This window comes from Trachurus japonicus, chromosome 3 (assembly GCF_045865225.1).
Source record: "Trachurus japonicus isolate A0001 chromosome 3, Traja_1.0".
Classification (NCBI taxonomy): domain Eukaryota; kingdom Metazoa; phylum Chordata; class Actinopteri; order Carangiformes; family Carangidae; genus Trachurus; species Trachurus japonicus.
In genome coordinates, this window is record NC_140909.1 from 20412771 (window position 1) to 20433650 (window position 20880).

The 20880-nt window shown below is 42.8% G+C and overlaps 1 protein-coding gene and 1 long non-coding RNA gene across 4 annotated transcripts in view; both read left to right on the forward strand.

The window, feature by feature from the left end:
- LOC146989906 (uncharacterized) overlaps positions 1-17881 on the forward strand; it is a 174360-nt gene extending 156479 nt beyond the window's left edge. For both annotated transcript variants that reach the window (XR_015034649.1, XR_015034648.1), the window contains one exon: positions 17376-17881. This is a non-coding gene — a long non-coding RNA (uncharacterized LOC146989906). The remainder of the gene's footprint in view (positions 1-17375) is intronic.
- sall1a (spalt-like transcription factor 1a) lies at positions 1953-14790 on the forward strand. 2 transcript variants are annotated; one of them, XM_085765918.1, is made up of 3 exons: positions 1953-2998; positions 8657-12066; positions 13111-14790. In XM_085765918.1, exons 1-3 carry the CDS (start codon positions 2926-2928, stop codon positions 13549-13551), a joined length of 3924 nt encoding a protein of 1307 aa, XP_085622044.1. In that variant the 5' UTR covers positions 1953-2925; the 3' UTR covers positions 13552-14790. The 2 variants fall into 2 exon arrangements, with proteins under 2 accessions (XP_085622044.1, XP_085622055.1); XM_085765929.1 differs by lacking the exon at positions 1953-2998 and adding an exon at positions 5223-5820.
- Positions 17882-20880: the final 2999 nt, after the last annotated feature.

A 20880-nucleotide genomic window follows, 5' to 3' on the forward strand; every position in this document is an offset into this window, starting at 1 on the left:
TCACTAACAGCTCCGAGTTTGGGAGATTCTCCGCTTTAACTATCACATTATGCGGCCAAACGTTCAGTTTTTCTGCGCTGTATGATCAATCATGGCCTGTCAGTGACAATAATGAGTGATGGCATTCGCTGCGGACCCTGTGTGATTTGCTGCGCACGGCAATGATTGCGCGTCACAGGCAAACGCGCGCTGTGAATGCGCCAAAGGCTTCTCTCACCTTCCTCTGATCAGAAGCATAAAAGCCACTTGTTCACATTGCCAAAAAGCAACTGGTAAGATGTATAGGTGCTATATCGTTAACCTGTATTATTAAATTAATTAAAAAAAACACATTTTAATTAATATGAAAAAATACATTAATAGTAGATGTTCTGATCTAAATCCACATTGTTTGCATGATGTATTGTGTAATTAAAATCCTACAGATCTGAGTGACAATATTCCTTTTATCCTCCTCTTCCCTCTCTCTAACCGCAAAACTGACCTGATGCACAATTTATTCAGTGCACATAGGCTATTAAAAATAATGTTTTTGAATGAATCTGTAATCTGTCTCCAAATAAGCCTGAAAGACTAAAAGGAAACTTCTCAGTCGAAGTTGACAACTTTTTTCAGGCGCAGGCGTTGAGTTATGCCTGTTAGGTCTCCGCACTGTGTCCGTCTGTGTCATTCAGCCCATGATTGTTAACACTGTATCCTCCGCGTCCCGAGTGAATCCCATTTAAAATGTCTCCCGCTCGGCTGGGCTGCAAATCACCCTGTTTACAATCTCACACCAACACTCACATCAATTAACTGGCCATTGATTTTCCCGCCCGGGACATTACAATATTGCAGACCCCTTTTTCCTCTCCCAGCAGTTTCAAGTTTGGTGCACATAATTGCATGGGCTTTTTAACGGCACACACACACATACACGTTTTCCCCCATTAAAGATCATTTGCTGTTAGATTTTGTTAGTCCCTGTTCACATTTCGATTTGGTTACACTGACAGATATTAAGACAGCTGAGACATATATCAATACTGAAAAATGTATGTAGAATTTTAATCCATTATATACACATATATCTTTTTTTAAAATAATTTCATCAGATCGCACTGATAAAACAGACCACTCAGAGACATCACAAGTATTTGATTTTCCCCCTGCTCTTTCCTTTTTTTCATGAATAAGTAAATAGTAAGCCTAGTCGAAACTAAAAGATAGCTGACACAAGACAGGACCAGATCCATCTAGCCTGCAGCTGCTCTTTAAATATTCAGTGAAAAATAATGGCATCCGAAGCATCACCTATAGTAACATTATTATCTTCATTTCTCAAAATCAACCCGACTGAGAGCTTCGTTTATCTTTTTCACGTAATAAATCTACTCGACTCACATGAAGCTCCTGTGGGACATCTTGCCCTCTTAAAACATCCCCACTGAAGGCGCACTGCTGTCACTGCATTATTTACAGATAATAATAATAATAATAATTATTATTATTATTATTATTGTTATTATTATTATTGTTGTGCTTGTTATTAATATTATTATTACCATCATCATTATTATTATATTGTGTGGTGTATGAACGGTTAATAATCTATTTACATGGGTTGATTAAGACGTTTCCTGTTGATATCGTTATATTGTTCACTCATCACTGCCTTTAAAAACTGCTGTTTATAGAATTGAAAAAAGAATCAAACTGTCCACAGACCGTCCATCTTCTGATTTTTTTCTTACACTTAAATTAATTGTGTTAAATATATTAGAGTCCACATGACTTGAGTGTGATGTAGCCGTTTAAAAAAAAACAATAAAATAAAATAAACAAATGTTTAATGGAGAAATTAAAAGCTTTATTTGTCCCTATTCAGATAAACAGACCTACTCTCCGCTGTCTTCACTACTGATCATCCTGGTGCGCACAAAGCGTTTGGATCTGCTGTGCGTAATCAGAGAGAGAGAGAGAGAGAGAGAGAGATGGGGAGAGGGAGGGAGGGAGGCAGGGAGGAGGTGGAGGTGAATGGCAGCATGACTGAGTAGCCCGGTGACCAATCAGATCCTCGATGGGCCGGGCTACGCATTTGTCCCACTGCTGCACGGGCCCTCAAAGTTTGTTTATTCGCGGAATGCAGTGTGTGATGAAAACGTGTTACTAAGTAATCCCCCTTTCTACTAATAATAATCAAATGAAACTGATTGGGACGTCGGATCACACCGTGGACTTTTGGGAACGCATACCGGTGCCATTTACGCACGGAACATGCTCGCGCGAGCTGCGTTTCGGCGCACCGAGAACCTCGCTTGAAACTCTTCAGAGAGTAGGTGTTGGTGTACAACACAACAAGAGCTGAATTACAACGATCTTTAATGCAAGCGCGGAGGACGGACTACCGAGCAGTAGAGAGAAGAAAGTTGGCTGGAGATCGCGGAGGGTTGAGTGGCGAGCTGTCCAGCCTGTCCGCATCTACAGGAGGAGAAAAAAAGAAAAGAAAAACTGTGATCGCTGCTTGATTAATGTGAGAGATTGAAAGATACTGTCGCAGGCATGGACTCGAGATGCTGACATTCCCCTAGTAGTCAAGATAAGCTTTGACTTGGCTAACAGAAGGGGTTAAACCGTATCTAAAGGGAGTTTGGAAAACCCAGCCTTTCTTCCCCATACGGATCAACTCATTGGGTGGGAGCTGAGAGAGAGACAAGAGTCCCCAGCAAATCAGGAGCTAATTGATTAAAGAGACTTCATTTGAATAGGAGGGGGGCTGGCGAGGTGCCAATCGCCTTTCAAAGAAGCCCCCCGTATGATTAATCGCAGAGCATTATTGATAATCATAACGGGGCACATGCGCGGTGGATGGGCTCGATTTACGTAATTTTTGAGAAGGTTTTGTAGTCATTTTTTTATTCTTTGCTTGCTGATGTGCCAGCCAGCATGTCGCGGAGGAAACAAGCGAAGCCGCAACACTTCCAATCCGACCCTCATCTGCCTTTATCGGAACACAATGGTGAGTCCAAGCAGCCTGATGCTGCTTTTATCCTGAATCTTCCATTTCTACCACTTTTGAAAAGTTTCATCATGTTTGAAGCTAAAAATCACAGAGTTCACACTTTGAATCAAGCTATGTACTTCTACTATTTGTTTGTTTCCTTCTAAATTCCATCGTCTCCGCGATATAAGTCTGTGGCACTTTTCACAAAACTTTATGTTCAGGATTTTTGAGTAAATTCATTTTTTTCTGGTCAGACTAGAACGTGAAGCTACTTTTATATTTTTTCCTACACTCCAGTCTCCTATCACCGGCTCCAACAACTTCATTATACTAAACAAATGAGTTAAAAGATAATAACCAAAGTACAGGGCGCATTTCTCTTTAGCTTCACCCAGCGCGTGTATGTATGTTAAAAAGTTAAAAAACTTCCAAGTCTTCATCTCAGCTTTAAAATGTGGTTCTAACTAATGTGTAAACTCCCATGTAACGTGTCGCGGGCTCAGTTTTCGCTCGTTCCCGGGGCTCCCCCTGCTCTTGGCGGCCGGTCTCGGTGCGTCGACATGGACCACCCTGTCGCTCCTGCCGGGACTCTAACTTTTCCCCGAGTCCCGAGCGCAGAGAGATCGCATCCGCGTGTTTCAGTCCCGCTTTAGAAAGTCTTACAGTCTTTTCTTTTTTGCTCTGATAAAATAAAATAAATCAGTCCCAGCAAGAAATCGTCGCCTGTTTCCACACCAGTGATTCTTATTGCTTAAAGTTGAATGGAAAGAGGACAAAGTGCTCAGTAAATGAACACACACCCTCTCCACATCCTGAAAAATATCCCCTCAGTTTACTCATCATTTGTAGTTTTTGTTTAACTTTGTCGAGAAAGCAGCACGGGGAAGTCTTACTCACTCGGACACACGCACACACACACATACACGCACACACACACATACACAGAGCGAGAGAGAGATACACACACACACACACACGCACACACACACACAGAGATACCGTTTGTTGCATTACAAAATAATGTGTAGTTTTCTCAACCGAGATCAACATAAAATAGACTCGATCGTTTTTACTTTAACCCCTTTAGAGAGCTAAGAGGTGGCCTTTCGCTTGGTGTAGAAAAAAATGATTTAAAGCGAGTTTTTGTTGTTAGTGAACCACACTCTCTTTTACCGGTGCTGTTTGTGCCTAAAATGTGAATTCAGTTTATACAAAGTCCCATTCAGAGCTGCAAATCCAGGACTGTGCACTGGAGCTCTTACAAAGGCCAGCAAAAGCCAGAGCAGTTCCAGCTGAATGGAAATTGTCACATCTCTTTTTGAAGCAGAATTGCAAAACTGAAATATAGATAATATAAATAAATAAATAAAACTTCCAACAAAACACATGGCATGAGAAGGTCGTAGGATAAGACGAATAAAGCCTGGATTTCCCAACAGGACGTTGCGTTGTAACGTGTGTTTTGTTGACCGACTTCTCTCTCCACTCCAGAGTGGTCACCAAGAAAATATCACTTGTTTATATTTTCTGTAATTTCAATAAATATTCCCGTAGTGAGTTGACGCTTCTCTGGACTCTGTCAGCGCTGTGAACGAATTTTGTCGCTTAACATTTAATTGTCATTATTTTCTATATGAATTTGTCAGTATTTGCGCAAACGATAACAGTGCCTGGCGTAAATTCAAATCATGGACAAAATGAGAAATAGTTTTCTTTTTTGTTGGTTGTTTTTTGCGTTGCCCTGTTGTGTAAGGTCTCTAAATTGAATATGTGCAATGTAAATATTAGTGAAGCTAAATTGTGTTTAGTATACTGCCTGAAAAACACGTGCAGGTCATTTGAAATGAACACTTGTATCTTTCAGGAGACAGCCATGCATAGAAAGGTATTTTCAGCCCATTTCACGTGATTTATCATAAGTTGATGATTAATTCCTGAGGGTTGTTTTTCCTGCATTTTCCTTGAAACGTAATAGACTTAATGAAGAGTTTATTTTGTCACCAACCTTGCAGAAAACAAAATTTTCAAGTATGTCCAAAACTGTGCCACATGTTAAAATAGTTACAAGTGTCTTGTGTGTGTAATTACAAAGGTGGGAGACATATTGTCCACAGGTTTTTTTCGTGGGTGGGGGGGTATTTAGCTGAGACAGTGGTGTGTGGCTTCAGGAGAGTTGTAGTGGCCGTAAGTGAAAACAGAGTTGTGTTTATTTGTAGGTGAATATCAGTGATGCTGAGGGCCACAGTTACTGGGAGGTCGGAGTGAGGGGCCACGGAAGGTGGGATGTTGAGCTGTTTTAACCTTTGCCAGTGTCCCTGTATGTGGAGGTGATGAGAGTTCAGGGCCCAGTGTGTTCCTCTCTCTCTCGCCATTGACCCTGCTGGTCGGAGCTGCAGGCGCCCAGCAAGGCCTCAGCTTTTTATTTAAGTGTGTGTGTCCCGAGTGTGAGGCCTTATCAATGTTGTGGCCATCCCCTTTTGCCCTATCAGAGTGGCCCCCCTCGAGGGGAGATTGGCAGGGCAGCCCCCTTTTGCTCTGTTGTTCCCTGCAAACACAAGAGTGCAGTTGCTTGTCATTATGCCAGTGTTTATGTGGTGTGAGTCAAGGTGTAGCCTGAAGGACTTGCTTTGCCTTTTTTCCCTCCCCTTAAGCTTTAAGCATGTCACCGGGGCAGAGCTTCTTAGATTTTAGTCTTGTCCTGGACCACGGCAGCTTTAGTGGAACCCCATCTAGTGTTCAGTGGGATGAGTCCTGAGGGCTGGAGACGATGTGAGCAGAAATCCTCCTGAAGTTACAAGTGTCAAGAGGCTCACAGAGGCCCTCCGCGAAAAAATAATGTAGGATCTCTCAAAGCTCTCCGTCAACTTTTTTAACTAATCCTCCGCTTTCTTGTCTCTCATATTTAAACTTTGGTCACTCTCTTCGAGGTTCTGTTCTCTGCTTTTTGTCGCTCCTAAAGCCCCTTAGACCTGCGCACCGCTTACACTATGCTTTTGATAGAGATTTGATGGAAGTTTTACAGACTCCATCTTCATACCAGCTTGACTTTATCTTAATTTTAATTCAGACTTAATCCTTGCTATTTTGGGAATTAAGCCTAATGCTAGCATCTGTGCTGTTTGCTATACTAGTCTTATGTGGACAGTGGATTTGCAGACATGCATTCATTTAATTTTGATCTTTTTTTGTTGTTGTTGTGGACAAGTTAAGCAGGACGTGCTAGTGCAGAGTTAAAAGAAAAACCTGTGGTCATGTACACAGTTGTAGTGTTGGTGAAATATTTTCTTAGACATTTGTGTGTTTTTCAGCTTCCTTACTTTCCTCTCTTACAATCCAAACTTCAGACAGAGTTGTGCAGAGGAGACTGTCCACTGTTGTATTGGACAATTATGATGTTTTGCTCTAGTTATTTAATTACTAAGAATCGGTCAAAATATTTTGGGGAATAAATGTGATCTGATTTCTCCTTCTCTTCTTTTCTTTAATTATATATTCTAGTAACAATTTTAATTTTTTTATTTTTTGAACTTGCATGTGAAATGACAGTTTTCAAAATCTTTTGATTTGTAGGATTTTTTAAAATACGCGCTGCATAAACTATTATCATTTTCAACTGAAAGTTTTCTAAATTAAAGAAGCACATTTGGACTACATGTATGTGTATAAATCAAATATTGAATAATATGAGTGATCACCATTGTTTTTGCATTGTATATGCAAAAAGCATAAAAAGCAAATGCATCGTATATGCAGCTTGTATAGCATGTTTTTTGTCTAATTCTCTACATACGTGAGAATTACATACGTCTCTACAACACGCGTACATATTCATAGAAATACACAGATTCAATTCAGTGATTAATTCTGCATCCTGTAAAAAAAATTTAAGTCAAAAGTTTTGTTTTAATTTGTTTGTTTGTTTTTTATAGCTCCTATTTTGACCCCACTCAGTGTCATAAGGATTTTCTTTACACTAATTTGTGTACAGTCTGATTTGAGGAAAATAGAAAAGGTGTTTATTTAATCCTCACATTTCTCACACTATGAATCAAACACATTTTTGTGCTGGGTGGGTGGAAGGGAGGGGGGTTTAACATGAAAAGTTATCATTAAAGTTGAGTCTTCCCTGTTTGCATGGTTTGGTGGTGTGAGGGCCAGGGTTTACTGTCATGGCAACTTTGCGTTATCTGATGTCTCTGAGTAGAGAAACATTGAGGGAGATAATCCCTGAATTAAACAGGATCTGCTTTGAGTCGACTGAGATGAGCAGGGCCAGGCTGTGCCGACGATCCCCGCCGCTCCCATGCTGCGCGAACAATGGGAAGGCATCCTGTCTCTCTGTGGGGCAGGGCTGCACTTCTCTGGGTTTCATTTGCAAATGAATTCTTGGCCCTGATGAAAGTGTTGAGGGGCCAGAGCCACAATGAAAGGGATTCATAGAGAAATGCAATTTGTAAATCAACTTGTATGTTAAACAGCGAGATTTTAGTCTGACAAAGAGGGAAAAGAATAAGGAAAGTCTGGAGCACAGCAGTGGCTCTGGGGGCAGGGTGTCGTCTTGCCTTTTCACTCCCTGACTCGTCCTCTGTATTAAAATGGAAAATTCAGGAACCAGTTTCTGTGTGTATTTGAAAGGCGGTCATTACTGCTGAATTTTCATCGCGGTGACAGCAGAAGTTGCTGTGACTGTACTGCGTGTTCTGTGAGCTGGTATGTCCAGTTTATCAGTTTTGGCAAGTTTGTGATGCATGCATTCTGATGTACTGCCCTGCCTCTTAGTCTTATTCAAGTCATTTATTTAAATAGATTGTATTTTCCATTGTATTTTCACCCCAGAAGAATTTACTGATGAGTGCCTTTTTCTGTGGTTGATAAGGTTTTGGGGTCAAAGTTTATGTAAAGCTTGGGAACAAAACTATGTAACTAAATGAAACTACCTACAACTAAATTACTTTCATATATAGGCAATTAAAAAAGTACATACTTATTTTGTAAATGTTTTTTTTATTATCATTATTATTATTATTATTCCTCATTGTTTTTGCTTGAGTTTAGGGTGTGCACGTAACCACCACAGGCTCTGTTGTTCATGTCTGACTGTGATTGCAGCCTGAGTGGATACAAATTAGTTTAGTCACATAGATAACCTGTCCAAGATGCTCGTAGTTGGCTGAAAATGAGCAAAGTTGACAGCAGATTGAAAGTCTAATAAGTCCTTCAAATGCTTGATTTGCGCCGAGTGGACAAGTGGACTTTGAAGGGCATGGAATATAGGAAATCAATGCCTTTCTATGAAATTTCATTAAGACCAATGTCCTCACTTCACTCTATTCTATATTTTGATGGATTATCTGGAGAAAATGATTACCTTTGGTTGGACTGATGAAACCCAGATGTACATCTTCAAAGATCACTTTTAAGCAATATTTGAGTAGTTTCCATTGATTTTGTATCCTCTTATCGTGTTTGAGGGGCCACCGCATTGAATAAGGCTTTTTCACATTTCTTGTGGCTTATTGTTGCCTTTCGATCGTTGTTTTTGTGAACACATCAAGGGGATAAGTGTAAAACTGATTAACTTAAGATTAACAACAATGGAATTTGAGGAGATAAAGCTGCTTCTTCAGCTGCAAAACATTTCTAATCACTAATCCTCTGTTTCCTCTTTTGCAGGGGACACAGAACTTTGCTCAGAGGACGCCCCCTGCAAGGAGTCAGACGCCCACGTCTGTAGTAGATGTTGTGCTGAGTTCTTTGAACTATCGGATCTTGAGGAACACCAGAAGAATTGCACTAAGAATCAGTTAGTTCTGATAGTGAATGAAAATCCTGCCTCCCCCACCGGAACTTTCTCGCCTGGGTCTCCTCCCCATAATCCTGATGACCAGATGAATGACACAGCTAATAACACTGATCAAACAGAGTGCAGTGACCTTTTGGAGCATAACACTCTTGAAAAAGAGGAATCCATGGATGTGGACGTTTCCGGAATGAGCAGCGGTCACGAAGAGGAAGGCAGTCACACAGAGAGCAGGAGCCCCATCAACACAGTCAGCAGCCATGGTGGCAGGGGCACCTCTGGTCCTGCAGTAGGTACTTCAGCTATCTCTGCCCCTCTACCTCAGCTCAGCAACCTAACTGAACTGGGAAATTTCTCCATGATCAACAGCAATGTCATAATTGAAAATCTTCAGAGCACCAAAGTGGCTGTGGCCCAATTCTCCCAAGAGGCCCGTTCCACTGGGGGCCCCAGGGTGGCAGTGCCAGCCCTGATGGAGCAACTACTCGCCCTGCAACAGCAACAGATACACCAGCTGCAGCTAATTGAGCAGATTCGCCATCAGATACTTCTACTGGCCTCCCAGTCCCCAGAAATACAGGTGCCCCCAACTTCTGCTCCAGGCACAATGGGGCCTGCTGCCAGCCCACTGACCACACTCAGCTCACATCTCTCCCAACAGCTGGCTGCAGCCGCAGGCCTAGCGCAGAACCTGGCTAGTCAGTCAGCCAGTATTAGCAGCCTCAAGCAGCTGGCTGCAGCGGCACAGCTACCTCAGTCCAACCCAAGCACCAGTGAGACATCTCAGAGCATCAGCACACTGGGGCCATCAACAGTCAATACCCAGTCCTCTGACAAGAGGCCGAGTCATATGAGTAGCCTCCACTCTCAGCTCAGCAACACCTCACTAACTAAGTCATCCACGCCAGCATTTGGAATAGGTAGCTTGTTAAGTTCTGCAGTGAATCCCCTTCTACCTCAGCCCCCACCTGGAAACCCCATGTTTTCCAGCTCTCTGCCGAGTGTTGGCACCACCGTAGAGGACCTCAACTCTTTAGCAGCTTTGGCCCAGCAGAGGAAAGGCAAGCCACCTAACGTCACTTCATTTGAACACAAGAGCAGCTCTGACGATGCTTTCTTTAAGCATAAGTGCAGGTTTTGTGGCAAGGTGTTTGGGAGTGACAGTGCCTTGCAAATCCATCTGCGCTCCCACACTGGCGAGAGACCATACAAGTGTAATATCTGTGGCAACCGCTTCTCTACGCGCGGTAACCTGAAGGTACATTTCCAGCGTCATAAAGAAAAATACCCACACATACAGATGAACCCTTACCCTGTCCCTGAGCATTTAGACAACATACCAACAAGCACCGGCATTCCATATGGCATGTCCATGCCCCCTGAGAAACCTGTCACCAGCTGGTTGGACAGCAAACCAGTTTTGCCCACTCTGACTTCCTCAGTCGGCATGCTGCTGCCTCCAACCATGCCGAACCTGCCACATTTCATCAAAAAAGAAGATCATTCAATAGCCATAACTAGCCCTTCTGTTACTGCAAAGAGTGACTCAGGTGCTGCTGAGCCTTCAGCTAAAAGTAATGATGGAGTGTCTGAAGAAGGTGAAGGTGCAACTCTGCCTACCTCAAATGGGAAAATTGAAGAAGGCAGCCGCTCCTCAGGCTTCTTGACAAATGTGAGCTCTGCTTCGGAAAGCATAGCTGAGTACACAACTTCCAACAGCCCACCCATGATGACCAACCCACTCATGCCACTTATGTCTGATCAGTTCAAGGCTAAGTTCCCCTTTGGAGGCATCCTGGAACCCCTCCAGGGGTCAGAGACCTCCAAGCTGCAGCAGCTTGTAGAGAACATTGACAGGAAGGTGACAGACCCAAACGAATGTGTCATCTGTCATCGGGTGCTGAGCTGCCAAAGTGCTCTGAAAATGCACTATCGCACTCATACTGGGGAAAGGCCCTTTAAGTGTAAAATCTGTGGCAGGGCGTTTACCACCAAGGGCAATCTCAAGACCCACTACAGCGTCCACAGGGCCATGCCCCCTCTTAGAGTCCAACACTCCTGCCCTATATGTCAGAAGAAGTTCACAAATGCTGTGGTTCTTCAGCAGCATATCCGCATGCACATGGGTGGGCAGATCCCCAACACCCCTCTGCCGGAGAGTTACCCAGAGTCCATGGCTTCTGACACTGGCTCATTTGATGAGAGAAACTTTGATGATCTGGACAACTTCTCTGATGATAACATTGAAGGAATGGAGGAAGGCCCAGATAGCAGTGTGCCAGACACACCCAGGTCAGCTGATGCCTCCCATGACAGTCTCTGTAACTCCCCAGCTCCTCCTGAAATGGTTAACCAGGAGGGGCAGGAAAGAAATGACCAACAGAATGCTCACAATATTGAAATGAACGAGGAGCTACAAGCCAGTCAAATGAAGGCAATGGTAAATGGCTTAGTTGAGGGGGATTGCCTCACCAATGACTCCTCGTCACTGGGAGGGGATGTTGAAAGCCAAAGCACCGGGAGTCCGGCTGTGTCAGAATCTACCTCCTCCATGCAGGCGCCATCCCCCACTAGCATGCAGCCACAACTACGTAAATCCCCCAGCCTCGAAGAAAGGCAGCAGAGGGCCCTATCCTTGGAGCACAGCAGTGCAAGCCTCTTGCACTCTCACCCCTCCAACATTGGAGCCCTGGACCTGACATCTGTCAATCCCTCAAAGGACCCTATGGGCATGATGTTCCCTTTCCGTGAGCGTAGCAGCATCAAGAACACATCCTGTGACATCTGTGGGAAGACCTTTGCTTGTCAGAGTGCCTTGGACATTCACTATCGAAGCCATACCAAAGAACGACCATTTATTTGCACGGCCTGTAACAGGGGTTTCTCCACCAAGGGCAACCTCAAGCAGCACATGCTAACCCATCAAATGAGAGACCTGCCCTCACAGCTCTTTGAGCCGTCAAACACCAGCTTGTCCTCCAGCCCGACCCCTTCCCTCCTCTCTGTGGGCTCTCTTAACAAACCCGAGGTCAATGGCTTCCTCCACAGCCTCCACCCAGAAAAGGAGATGCCCCCTGGGTTGGTCACATCATCTGCCTCCTCTTCCCCAGTGCTCTCAGCTGCGCCACCCCGTCGGACACCCAAGCAACACTTCTGCAACACCTGCGGGAAGTGTTTCTCCTCCTCCAGTGCTCTGCAGATCCACGAAAGGACTCACACAGGGGAGAAACCCTTTGCTTGCAGTATCTGCGGTCGGGCTTTCACCACCAAAGGAAACCTCAAGGTAAATGTCGAAACATCCAGAAAACTGTTGATCTACCACAAGTTTGTGTGTGAGAAAGTTTGTGAAAAATGAGTCTCAGAGCTGCTATTTAGTTTTATATGGTGTGTCAGTGCACCAGGCATCAAGAGGTAGTGATGTTGTTTAATTAATTAAAGGAATGGCTCTGTGAGAAAAATTACCTTAGTGGAAAGGCTGAATCACACAACTCATATGATTATTGGGGTAGAAATTCCACAATGGCTAAGAATGATTCACTGCACAGAATTAATTATCAGATGCAATCACAGTGAGCGAGGTCAGCCTGTATTTTTCCATAACAGATTCAGTGAAAAATGTCACAGGCCTAAATCATTAAGAAACACATCTGCACAATGATCTGCAGGAACTTGGAGAAAATCTTCAGACTACAGATACATTTAAATTCTTAAATGTAGTATTGAATCAAGCTGTGCCTGTTGGTTGACGCTGGTCTAACACAGAGATGTGTGCTTTTAGTTAAAGCTGCACCACAACAGTAAACACAGAAACAACTTTTCTTGTAGTAGTCTGAGCACAAAATAGATTCAACATGAATTATTTGAATGTTTCTATCAAGTATTATGAAGGTGAAAAAAATGTTGCCTTTGTCATAGAACGGGTGTTGGCAGAGGTGAATTGTCACATGCAATACAGGCCAGAGCAATGAAACTGGACAGTGCAATTTTACCCCAAGCCCTGTGGTCCCTGTGTGAGATGAGCAAATTAAGGTTTAGATTAAACTGCATGTATCACTCTTGCCGAAATAAGATGTTTACACCATGCCGGGACCTCTCACAGCACAGGCAGCTAACTGGTCTGCTGCACCCAGGGTGTGAAGCTGTGTTAATTCGAGTCGAGCATTATTATTATTTTTTCCATTGCATCATCTCATGTGCAGCTCTTGTGGCCAAGTTTGTAAACATCACTAATTTTCATCCCTCTCATTGCTCTGTCTCTCTCCTCCCTCTCTTTTATTCTCCTCCCCCCCGCCCCTCTCTCTCGCTCTCTCTCTCTGCTCTCTCGTAGGTTCACATGGGCACGCACATGTGGAACAGCGCTCCTGCCAGACGAGGCCGCAGGCTCTCTGTGGATGGGCCAATGGCCTTCCTGGGTACCAACCCAGTCAAATTTCCTGAGATCTTCCAGAAGGACATGGCATCGAGGGCAGGCAACGGGGATCCGGCCAGTTTCTGGAACCAGTATGCTGCAGCCTTCTCCAACGGCCTTGCGATGAAGACAAATGAAATCTCTGTCATCCAGAATGGAGGCATCCCACCAATGTCAGGTGGTGTGGGAAATGGGGGCAGCTCTCCCATCGGTGGCCTGACAGGCAGCCTAGACAAGCTACACAGCATGGAGCCCAATGCTGCTCTCGCTGGTCTGGAGAAAATGGCCAACACAGAAAACGGGGCCCACTTCCGTTTCACACGGTTCATTGAAGACAATAAAGAAATCGTCACCAGTTAGACTGTATGTCTTGAGCTGTGCACAGACACGTGAAGACACCTGAAGGCATACTGTACACATATGTAGACACACAGAAGAAGAGAAAGAAAGAGAACAAGACAGGGACAAAATCAACTGAACTGCTTTGCTCGCCATTGAATCTTTACGAACATGAGTGTGAAGACAAGTTGCTTTTTTGTACAATGTACATGTTATAGTTTTAAGGAGCTTATTTATTAGTGATTATAACCTTGCTTGAAACCAAGTGGAAGCATTAACAGTTAGGTTTTTGTTTTTGTTTTAAAGCCAGAATGGGTATGTATGGGTGCTTAAAAAATGTGCTTTTGAAACTTAGAATATCTGGGTAGATAACCTTACCTTGGCATTAAGTTATTTTCTGTCTGTAGTAGCTATAACCGAACTGTCGATGTTCATGTGATGCATAAGCCCTGTAATAAGCAAACAGTTTTGTTGTAAATAATGTACACTGATCTTCTGTAGATGGTCTAACATCTGTGTGTTCATGCCCCCTACCCTCATCAAAGCGAAACAATGAAATTCAGGCAAGGGACTAAATGATGTGGTAGTTCCTTTCTTTCCAAATCGTTTTTACCTTTATTTTATTTAAGGAAGACAAAACATTGAAGTTTGCTACATTCCCAGGGTTTCTTTAGTGTTAACATGTTTTGTTGTTACTGTTTCTGTGTATTGTACTTTCTACTTTTTTTGTTTACTTCCATATTTTTTTCTTTCCCTCAATCTCTCTCTTTTTATTTTGTGGCTCGTATTTTGGTGTTGTTGAAAGCAAGACAGTTGCTAAAAGGGGAACATTGAGTCTGGCCTATTTCCTGGTTTTTGGAACTGAGACAGCCAATCAAAAGAGCAGGATTCCCCTTTAGTTTCTCAGCTGGATTTCCACATTGCTGCTATGTCCCAGCATCCTCACTGACATCAAGTGCAAAGTTGTGTGTTGAAGCTTCTGTAAATCCGTTCAGATGTGGAAATGCAAACTCCCGCGTAAGAAAATGTACATATAACTCACACAAGGAGAAGTCCACGGCCAGGGGGGACAAAATGATAGTGTTTTTATAAATATAAATATATATTGGGTTTGAAAACCTTCGGACTGTTACATGCACTTTCTTGGAAAGTTGGAAGATCTTTATGGGTCCAGTTTCTCTACACTTTAATACCTACTAACAACTAAGATACTGTAATTCTTTACTCTAATAATCAAATACATCAGTTTTCCAAAAGAAACATTGTGTGTCTGTGTGCTTTTATTCTCTCTCTCCTTGCCAAATCAGTGAAAATATACTGTCAATTATTTTTCACGTATAAAGCATCAAAACCTGGAGCAGAAATCTCAATAAAATCAGGTTTTGCCTTTGAGTTTATTTGAGCTGAGGGCCTGTTGTGTTTGTGTGCTCTGACAAGCAGCAGCAGCAGCAGACGGTGGTGGGGTGGTGGGGTGGATCCAGTCTCTGATTCTCTCTCATTTAAAACGATCTCACTTTAACATCATCATTTCCGTGACCAACCCCTGAAATCACCAGTTAATCGCCGGTTCTCTGACATCAGGTTGATGTGAGGCTTTTCACGTGAAGAGGAAAAGCTTCCCTCTTTTCCATTATTTGTTCACGTTCACCAGAAAAAAAAGAAGTCTCAGCGGAGGAAACATATTATTTTTCGGGACAAGATAATTCACCAGACTCGATTCCGTGTTAAAATGTTAGTGATGCAATCGGTATTTTCTGTCTTTTGGAAATTTAGAAATTTACGTTTTATTGAGGAGAAAAAAAGCGACGATCTAATCAAAGTGCCACAAAGCCCTTAAAGAAGTTGTCAAAACGATCACACGGTGATCCGCATAAAGCCTCTTGACGGCTTTGAAGGCATTTGCCTTTGCTTTTTTAAATTTTGTATTCAAACTGAAAAATTTCCCCTTTTGTATTTCAACAGCTGCATTTAATTTAACACATCGTTGCACATCCTGCAATACAGGATCTGTTAATTTCTGTCCAGCGTCCTCGGCGCTCTCCCCTCCTCTCCACGAAGCCCAAATCCCCCAATATTTACGTTTTATTCTAGACGTCGAAGCTAAATGATCCTTACCCACAGAGCCTGTTTTCTTTATAACAGTCACATCTGTTCCACTGAGCTGTGTTTGTGCAGCACGTCGGCTTCCTGAGAGATTCCTTCAAAGGACAGAAAGAAAAAATAAAACTGCTTCACATCCTCACTGCTCTGCTAATTATGACTAACACTGGGTTCATATTTACAGCCTGAACTCATCATTATACAAAAAGTGCGTTTATTGTTGTGAAGCAGTGATAATTATTGTAATTTTAATAATTTTTAAAATATTTATGTTCCCTCAATGTTTTTAGATAATTACAAAGTCCTCATTCATATTTGTTTAAATATTTAAATGTGCATTTATTATGGTGTATCAAATTATAAATAGCAAACTAATAATACTAATTTGAATTTCTTCCAAAGAATCATTACATTAATAATTACATTTGTGCCTAGAAATAGTTAAAGCCTTGTTTAATTCAATTGAATTTAAATACCAAAGATTCATGTACTATATATGTGGATATAAATATGAAATGGTTGTTTGAATGAGAGCATGATGAGTCATTTTTCATGCAGGCTGTTCACAGGTGGGAAGCAGCAGCACACAGGAGTAAATACGTGCTTTATCTTTGTGGGAGTGGTCCCTTCACTAAGCATTGGACTGGGCTCTTCCCAGTCGGCTCCTCGCTTGAGTATCGATTGAGCTGTGCAGTATTACAGAAACACTTGAATCTCAGGTGGCAGGAATGTGTACAATTGATCTCTTCCACTGTGGCTCCCAGCAGTGGCTTTTTGCTCCACAACACAGAGCACCACAGGAAGAGCCGGGCGAACACACTGAAACACAATCGCTACAGACTAAGAGGGGCTGTCCCAGTCTGCCCTGCTAACTGTCACTATTTATTGTACTGCTGTGAGTCTCATCCACTGCTCTGCACTGCTCTGTGTTCACAGCACAGAGTTTACACACTATGATTATAAACACACTCACAGACAAGATGCATATATACGTATATCCTCACACTCTTACACTCACACACATGCTTACATATTTGTATTTATTCTTGATGTTTGATCTTATGTGTTTTTTATTTTGGCTTCAGAGTTTATTTTCCCTGGTCAGGGCTAAATGGCTTGATTGCCTTTTGCTGCAGCGTCTGGGGAGGATGGGAACCATCAGCAAAGAAACATTACTCTCTTTAGCTGTAAGCCACTCCTGTCCACTTACTGTACACTTGAAGGTTCATTAAAAGGTTGGCCTTAAGTAAGGGCTGGATGCACAGCTGCCACACTGCAAAAATAACATCATCTGTTTCCAGCGTGAGCTAACTTGTGTTGGGAATTATTTTTGTTCAGGGTATTTTCGTGCATTGTTAATACGTGAGAGGATCTGCTACATTCTGCTTAGTTTTCTCGAACGATTTTCAATGTTTAATGTTTTGTCTGTATTTAAAGGTGTCTTGTGGACATTAGAGTTGACTCATTCATATAGAACATGTGGGGAAAATGGTTCTAGAAAATAAAGTTGCTCTAAAATAAATTAGGATATTACAACAAATAACAAGTTTCGATGGGTCATGGTGTGTGTGTGTGTGTGTGGGGGGGGTGGGGGGGGGAGGGGGTGCTCACTGTAATCTGTCAAGAGACTAAGAAAAAGACAGTAAGAATGAAACAAAGTAGTGAGCTGCACTTTGACTCTTCAACAGTTGAAACGAGACTTTAAAATCTGTTTAAAATCGTTGTTTTTTTTCTTCTGTCCACAGTTCGTCAGTGTGTAGGTCAAGTTGAGATGAAACTGCACGGGGCCGACGTTGGGAAGCTGGAGCCCCCTCCCACATCCTCTGCCTTGTGCTGTCAGCCCTCCTGAGTCGATACAAACTGTAGCCTGGGGCCCGGCCTGGACTCCCCACTGAGGTTCTGGCCTACCGCTGGGAGATCAAAGACCTGCAGAGAACAATGGTGAGCCTCATTTAAGCAGCCACAGTTCACTTTCCCTGGAAGAGCTGCCACACCTGCCCACGCTGTCAATCACACCCAGGTGATGGACCTGCTCAAGAGGCCCACTCTCTGTAGGGACATACTTATCTACTTCTAGCACACATGTAGAAATAGAAAACATGTCCAAGAGTCACCCTCCCCTCCATTTTGTGATATCTGATGACCTACATAAAAAAAAAAAAATCCTAAGTATTAATATCACATTTCCTTTTGGGTGTTAAACATGTTTTTATCTGTGAATGTTGTCTCCTTTAAATTTGACCTAACATGGCCTCGTGTTATATTTTATTACAAAAAGAAAAGTGATTATTGGTTTATTCTATGTCTCTAGAAGCCTCACTCTAATTTGCGTTGTCATTTTCCTCGAGCCATTTCACGCTGGTTTTATCTTCCTGTGGTTCTCATCATGTTTCCTGTGGAAAATGGAGCCTGTCTGCAGCGTGTACACAGCTGGTTAGAAGACAAGACCTCCAGATTGTAAGTACAAACACGGAGTAGGGTTTTTCAGGCCTGTGCACTCTCACAGTTATCACAGACGAGAAATCAAAGTCTTCTAGGAAATATCCATCCTCCCCAAAACCCAACACTTTTTTTTCCCTCCCTTCACTTTGCTCCTGTTTGTTCTCCATTAAGTTGTGCTTTGGTCTTATGAGGGTTTGGAGATAGTCTTTGCATGGTTTATTTTTATGGCACAGGAATCTGGAGACTATCCAAATGTCAAGGTCATTTATCTTGCAGTTCATCCGCTCCTTGCCTTTTGTGTGGTGAGAAAGAGAGGCACAGGCCCATATTGCATTTCATGACCTATTGTGTCAAAGGAGTACCCAGACTAACAGGTGGGAGCCCTAATGTGAGCTCCTCATGGACCAGACTCACCAAACTTGAGGCTCCCTGGCCCATTCTTTAATAAGGCACTCAAGCTTGCAGAACGGCCACAGTGCTCTGTTTCCTTCATCGTCAGATGGGAACCTTCAGGGATGCTAATGAACATACAGTAAGGGTTTGTCTCATGCACAGTGCTCCCGCTATCAGCGTCTCCCAGTTTATCATCACCACTGAAATTGCAGGGCCGTTTTACTGGGCTTTTACAACAAGGGGGACATTTAGCCCATTGTGATGCTAATTCTTTAAAATTTGATGTCTAGGGTTTGTTCTTTCAGGGTAGGTTTATGAGACTGGCTCTTTTGACAGAGTACAAGCACCTTTTTTGTTATCACAGAAAAACCTGCAGTCACGGGTTGTCCTCATTGCCCCTAAAGGCAAATTTAATTTAATGTGCATTTCCATTTTAAGATGAATCACATGTTTCCTTGTTTTGTACAGTAGAATGGAGACAGATCGTCTTTCTTTGGTTTTAAAGAACAGCTTCGAGATTAAGCAGGCTGATTGTAGCCCTTTCACCATCAGAATTACGGTTGGTAACCCTAGCCAGGCCTGTCTGCTCTGGGGCTTAAACACACACACAGTTGGGGACACTCTCTGTTAATGTCATCTCACAGATACAGTTCCCTCATCACAGCCTTACCTCCAGTCCCACAACCTCTGACACGTATTCGTCTTCTTTCTCACAGTGTCAAAGCATGCTAGTGTGATGGAAAGATATTCCGCTACAATGGCTGCGGACAGAGATATTGATATTGAGCGTCAAGATGGGATGTGAGAGTGACTAGGAAGAAGCCCTTCAGCCCCTTGTCAGGTGTGTTTGATTCCATAGGTGCTCCAGAGAGATGTCTTGAGTTTATTGAATTTGTCATTTTTGGCCTGGGAGTGAAAAGGGCACCTGTGTGCTGCCGTAAGCCCCCGCGCCAGGACCGCCACCCGCATCACGCGATGACAGCTGATGTGCAGGGACAACCCTGAAGCTGTTGAATTTTTTTTTCTTTTTTTCTTTTTTGAAAGCAGTCCATCACCTTCTGCGTACATTATTCATCAGGGAAACAGCTGAAAGGATATTTACTTTGTCAATTTTCTCATAAAAGCCTCCTTGGGCACAAAAAAGTCACCCTGGGTTACGGCAAGAAAAACATAGCTATTTCAGAGGCAGGTTTAGTGTTCTGTCAGACTCAAATTGAAGACTGTTGTAGCTGTGGATACTGGCCACCCACATCAGTGCTAGATCAAAGCAATGGCCTGCTACAGTGGCTGAATATTCAGTGATGTTATTTGGAGTGTGGTAGGTTCTCCTGCTCAGTCACTGACTGTGGGAAAATAGAGACGGGCTGATAGAGACTTTGCTCTGTTCGACTGTCTTCATGGGATTTCTTTTTCTTTTTTTGCGCTGCTGTACAGTGTATCTAACAGGTCAGGATCACAGACCTGCCACCCACTCCTTTAAAAAGTCCTCTCTCATTTAGTCAAGGTTGCTTTTCTCATTGGACATCTTGTTGCAGACAAGAGGAAAATGTCTTCCTCAGTGAAATGTTTTATCAAATGTAAGATAAGAAATGCATTAGGTCATGGCAATTCCCACAATGTGCTGTTTGATATGGAGTGTGGATATGCGTGTGCATGTGTTTGCGTGTGTGTGTATCTCCGTTAAACGCAATTGCACATGTTTGACTCCCACTGGGTCCACCAGTATTAAACTGCATTACTCGATGCATTAAAGTCTCCGCTAAATGGCATATGTTGTGATTACACGATTTCATGCACATGAGAGAAGCTGTATCTGTGTGTGTGTTTTCTAGCGTCCTGCATGTGTGGCTCTTTTCGCACATGCCCTCCTCATGCTCAGTTAAGTCTGTGACACCTGTGATTAATAAGAAATATCCCAGATCCAGCAGGTTAATGTTTAATCAATCAACTTGGAGAGAAGCCTTTAAATGGCCTAGTTTATTTTTAACCATTGCATCACATTAAATGCGCAGGAAGTTTTATGCAGCCAAAACTCATTATTTTTGCTTTCAGCTAATGTTTATCAATCCACGGTGAGAATATTTCACACCAGGCCTTCATGCGTGCTTTGCTGTCTGTAAAAAAAAAAAAAAGTAGCACAGATTCCAGCTATCAAGAACATAATGTTTAGAAATGAAAGGACAGAGCGAAGTGAGTTGAAGGGCTAATATATCTCAGAACAAGATCAGCATGTACACTAGGTGACAGGTGATTTCATATCAAGCATGTTTAACAACGTGAGTGGTGATATTGTGAATCATTCCCTCTGTCCATTAAATGAGTAACATTTGTGACTTGTGCAGCTCCTGGTGTTCTTCGCTGTGAGCTGCTACTGTGTGACTCTGCTAAAGCACCTGCACTATGAAATCAACACCC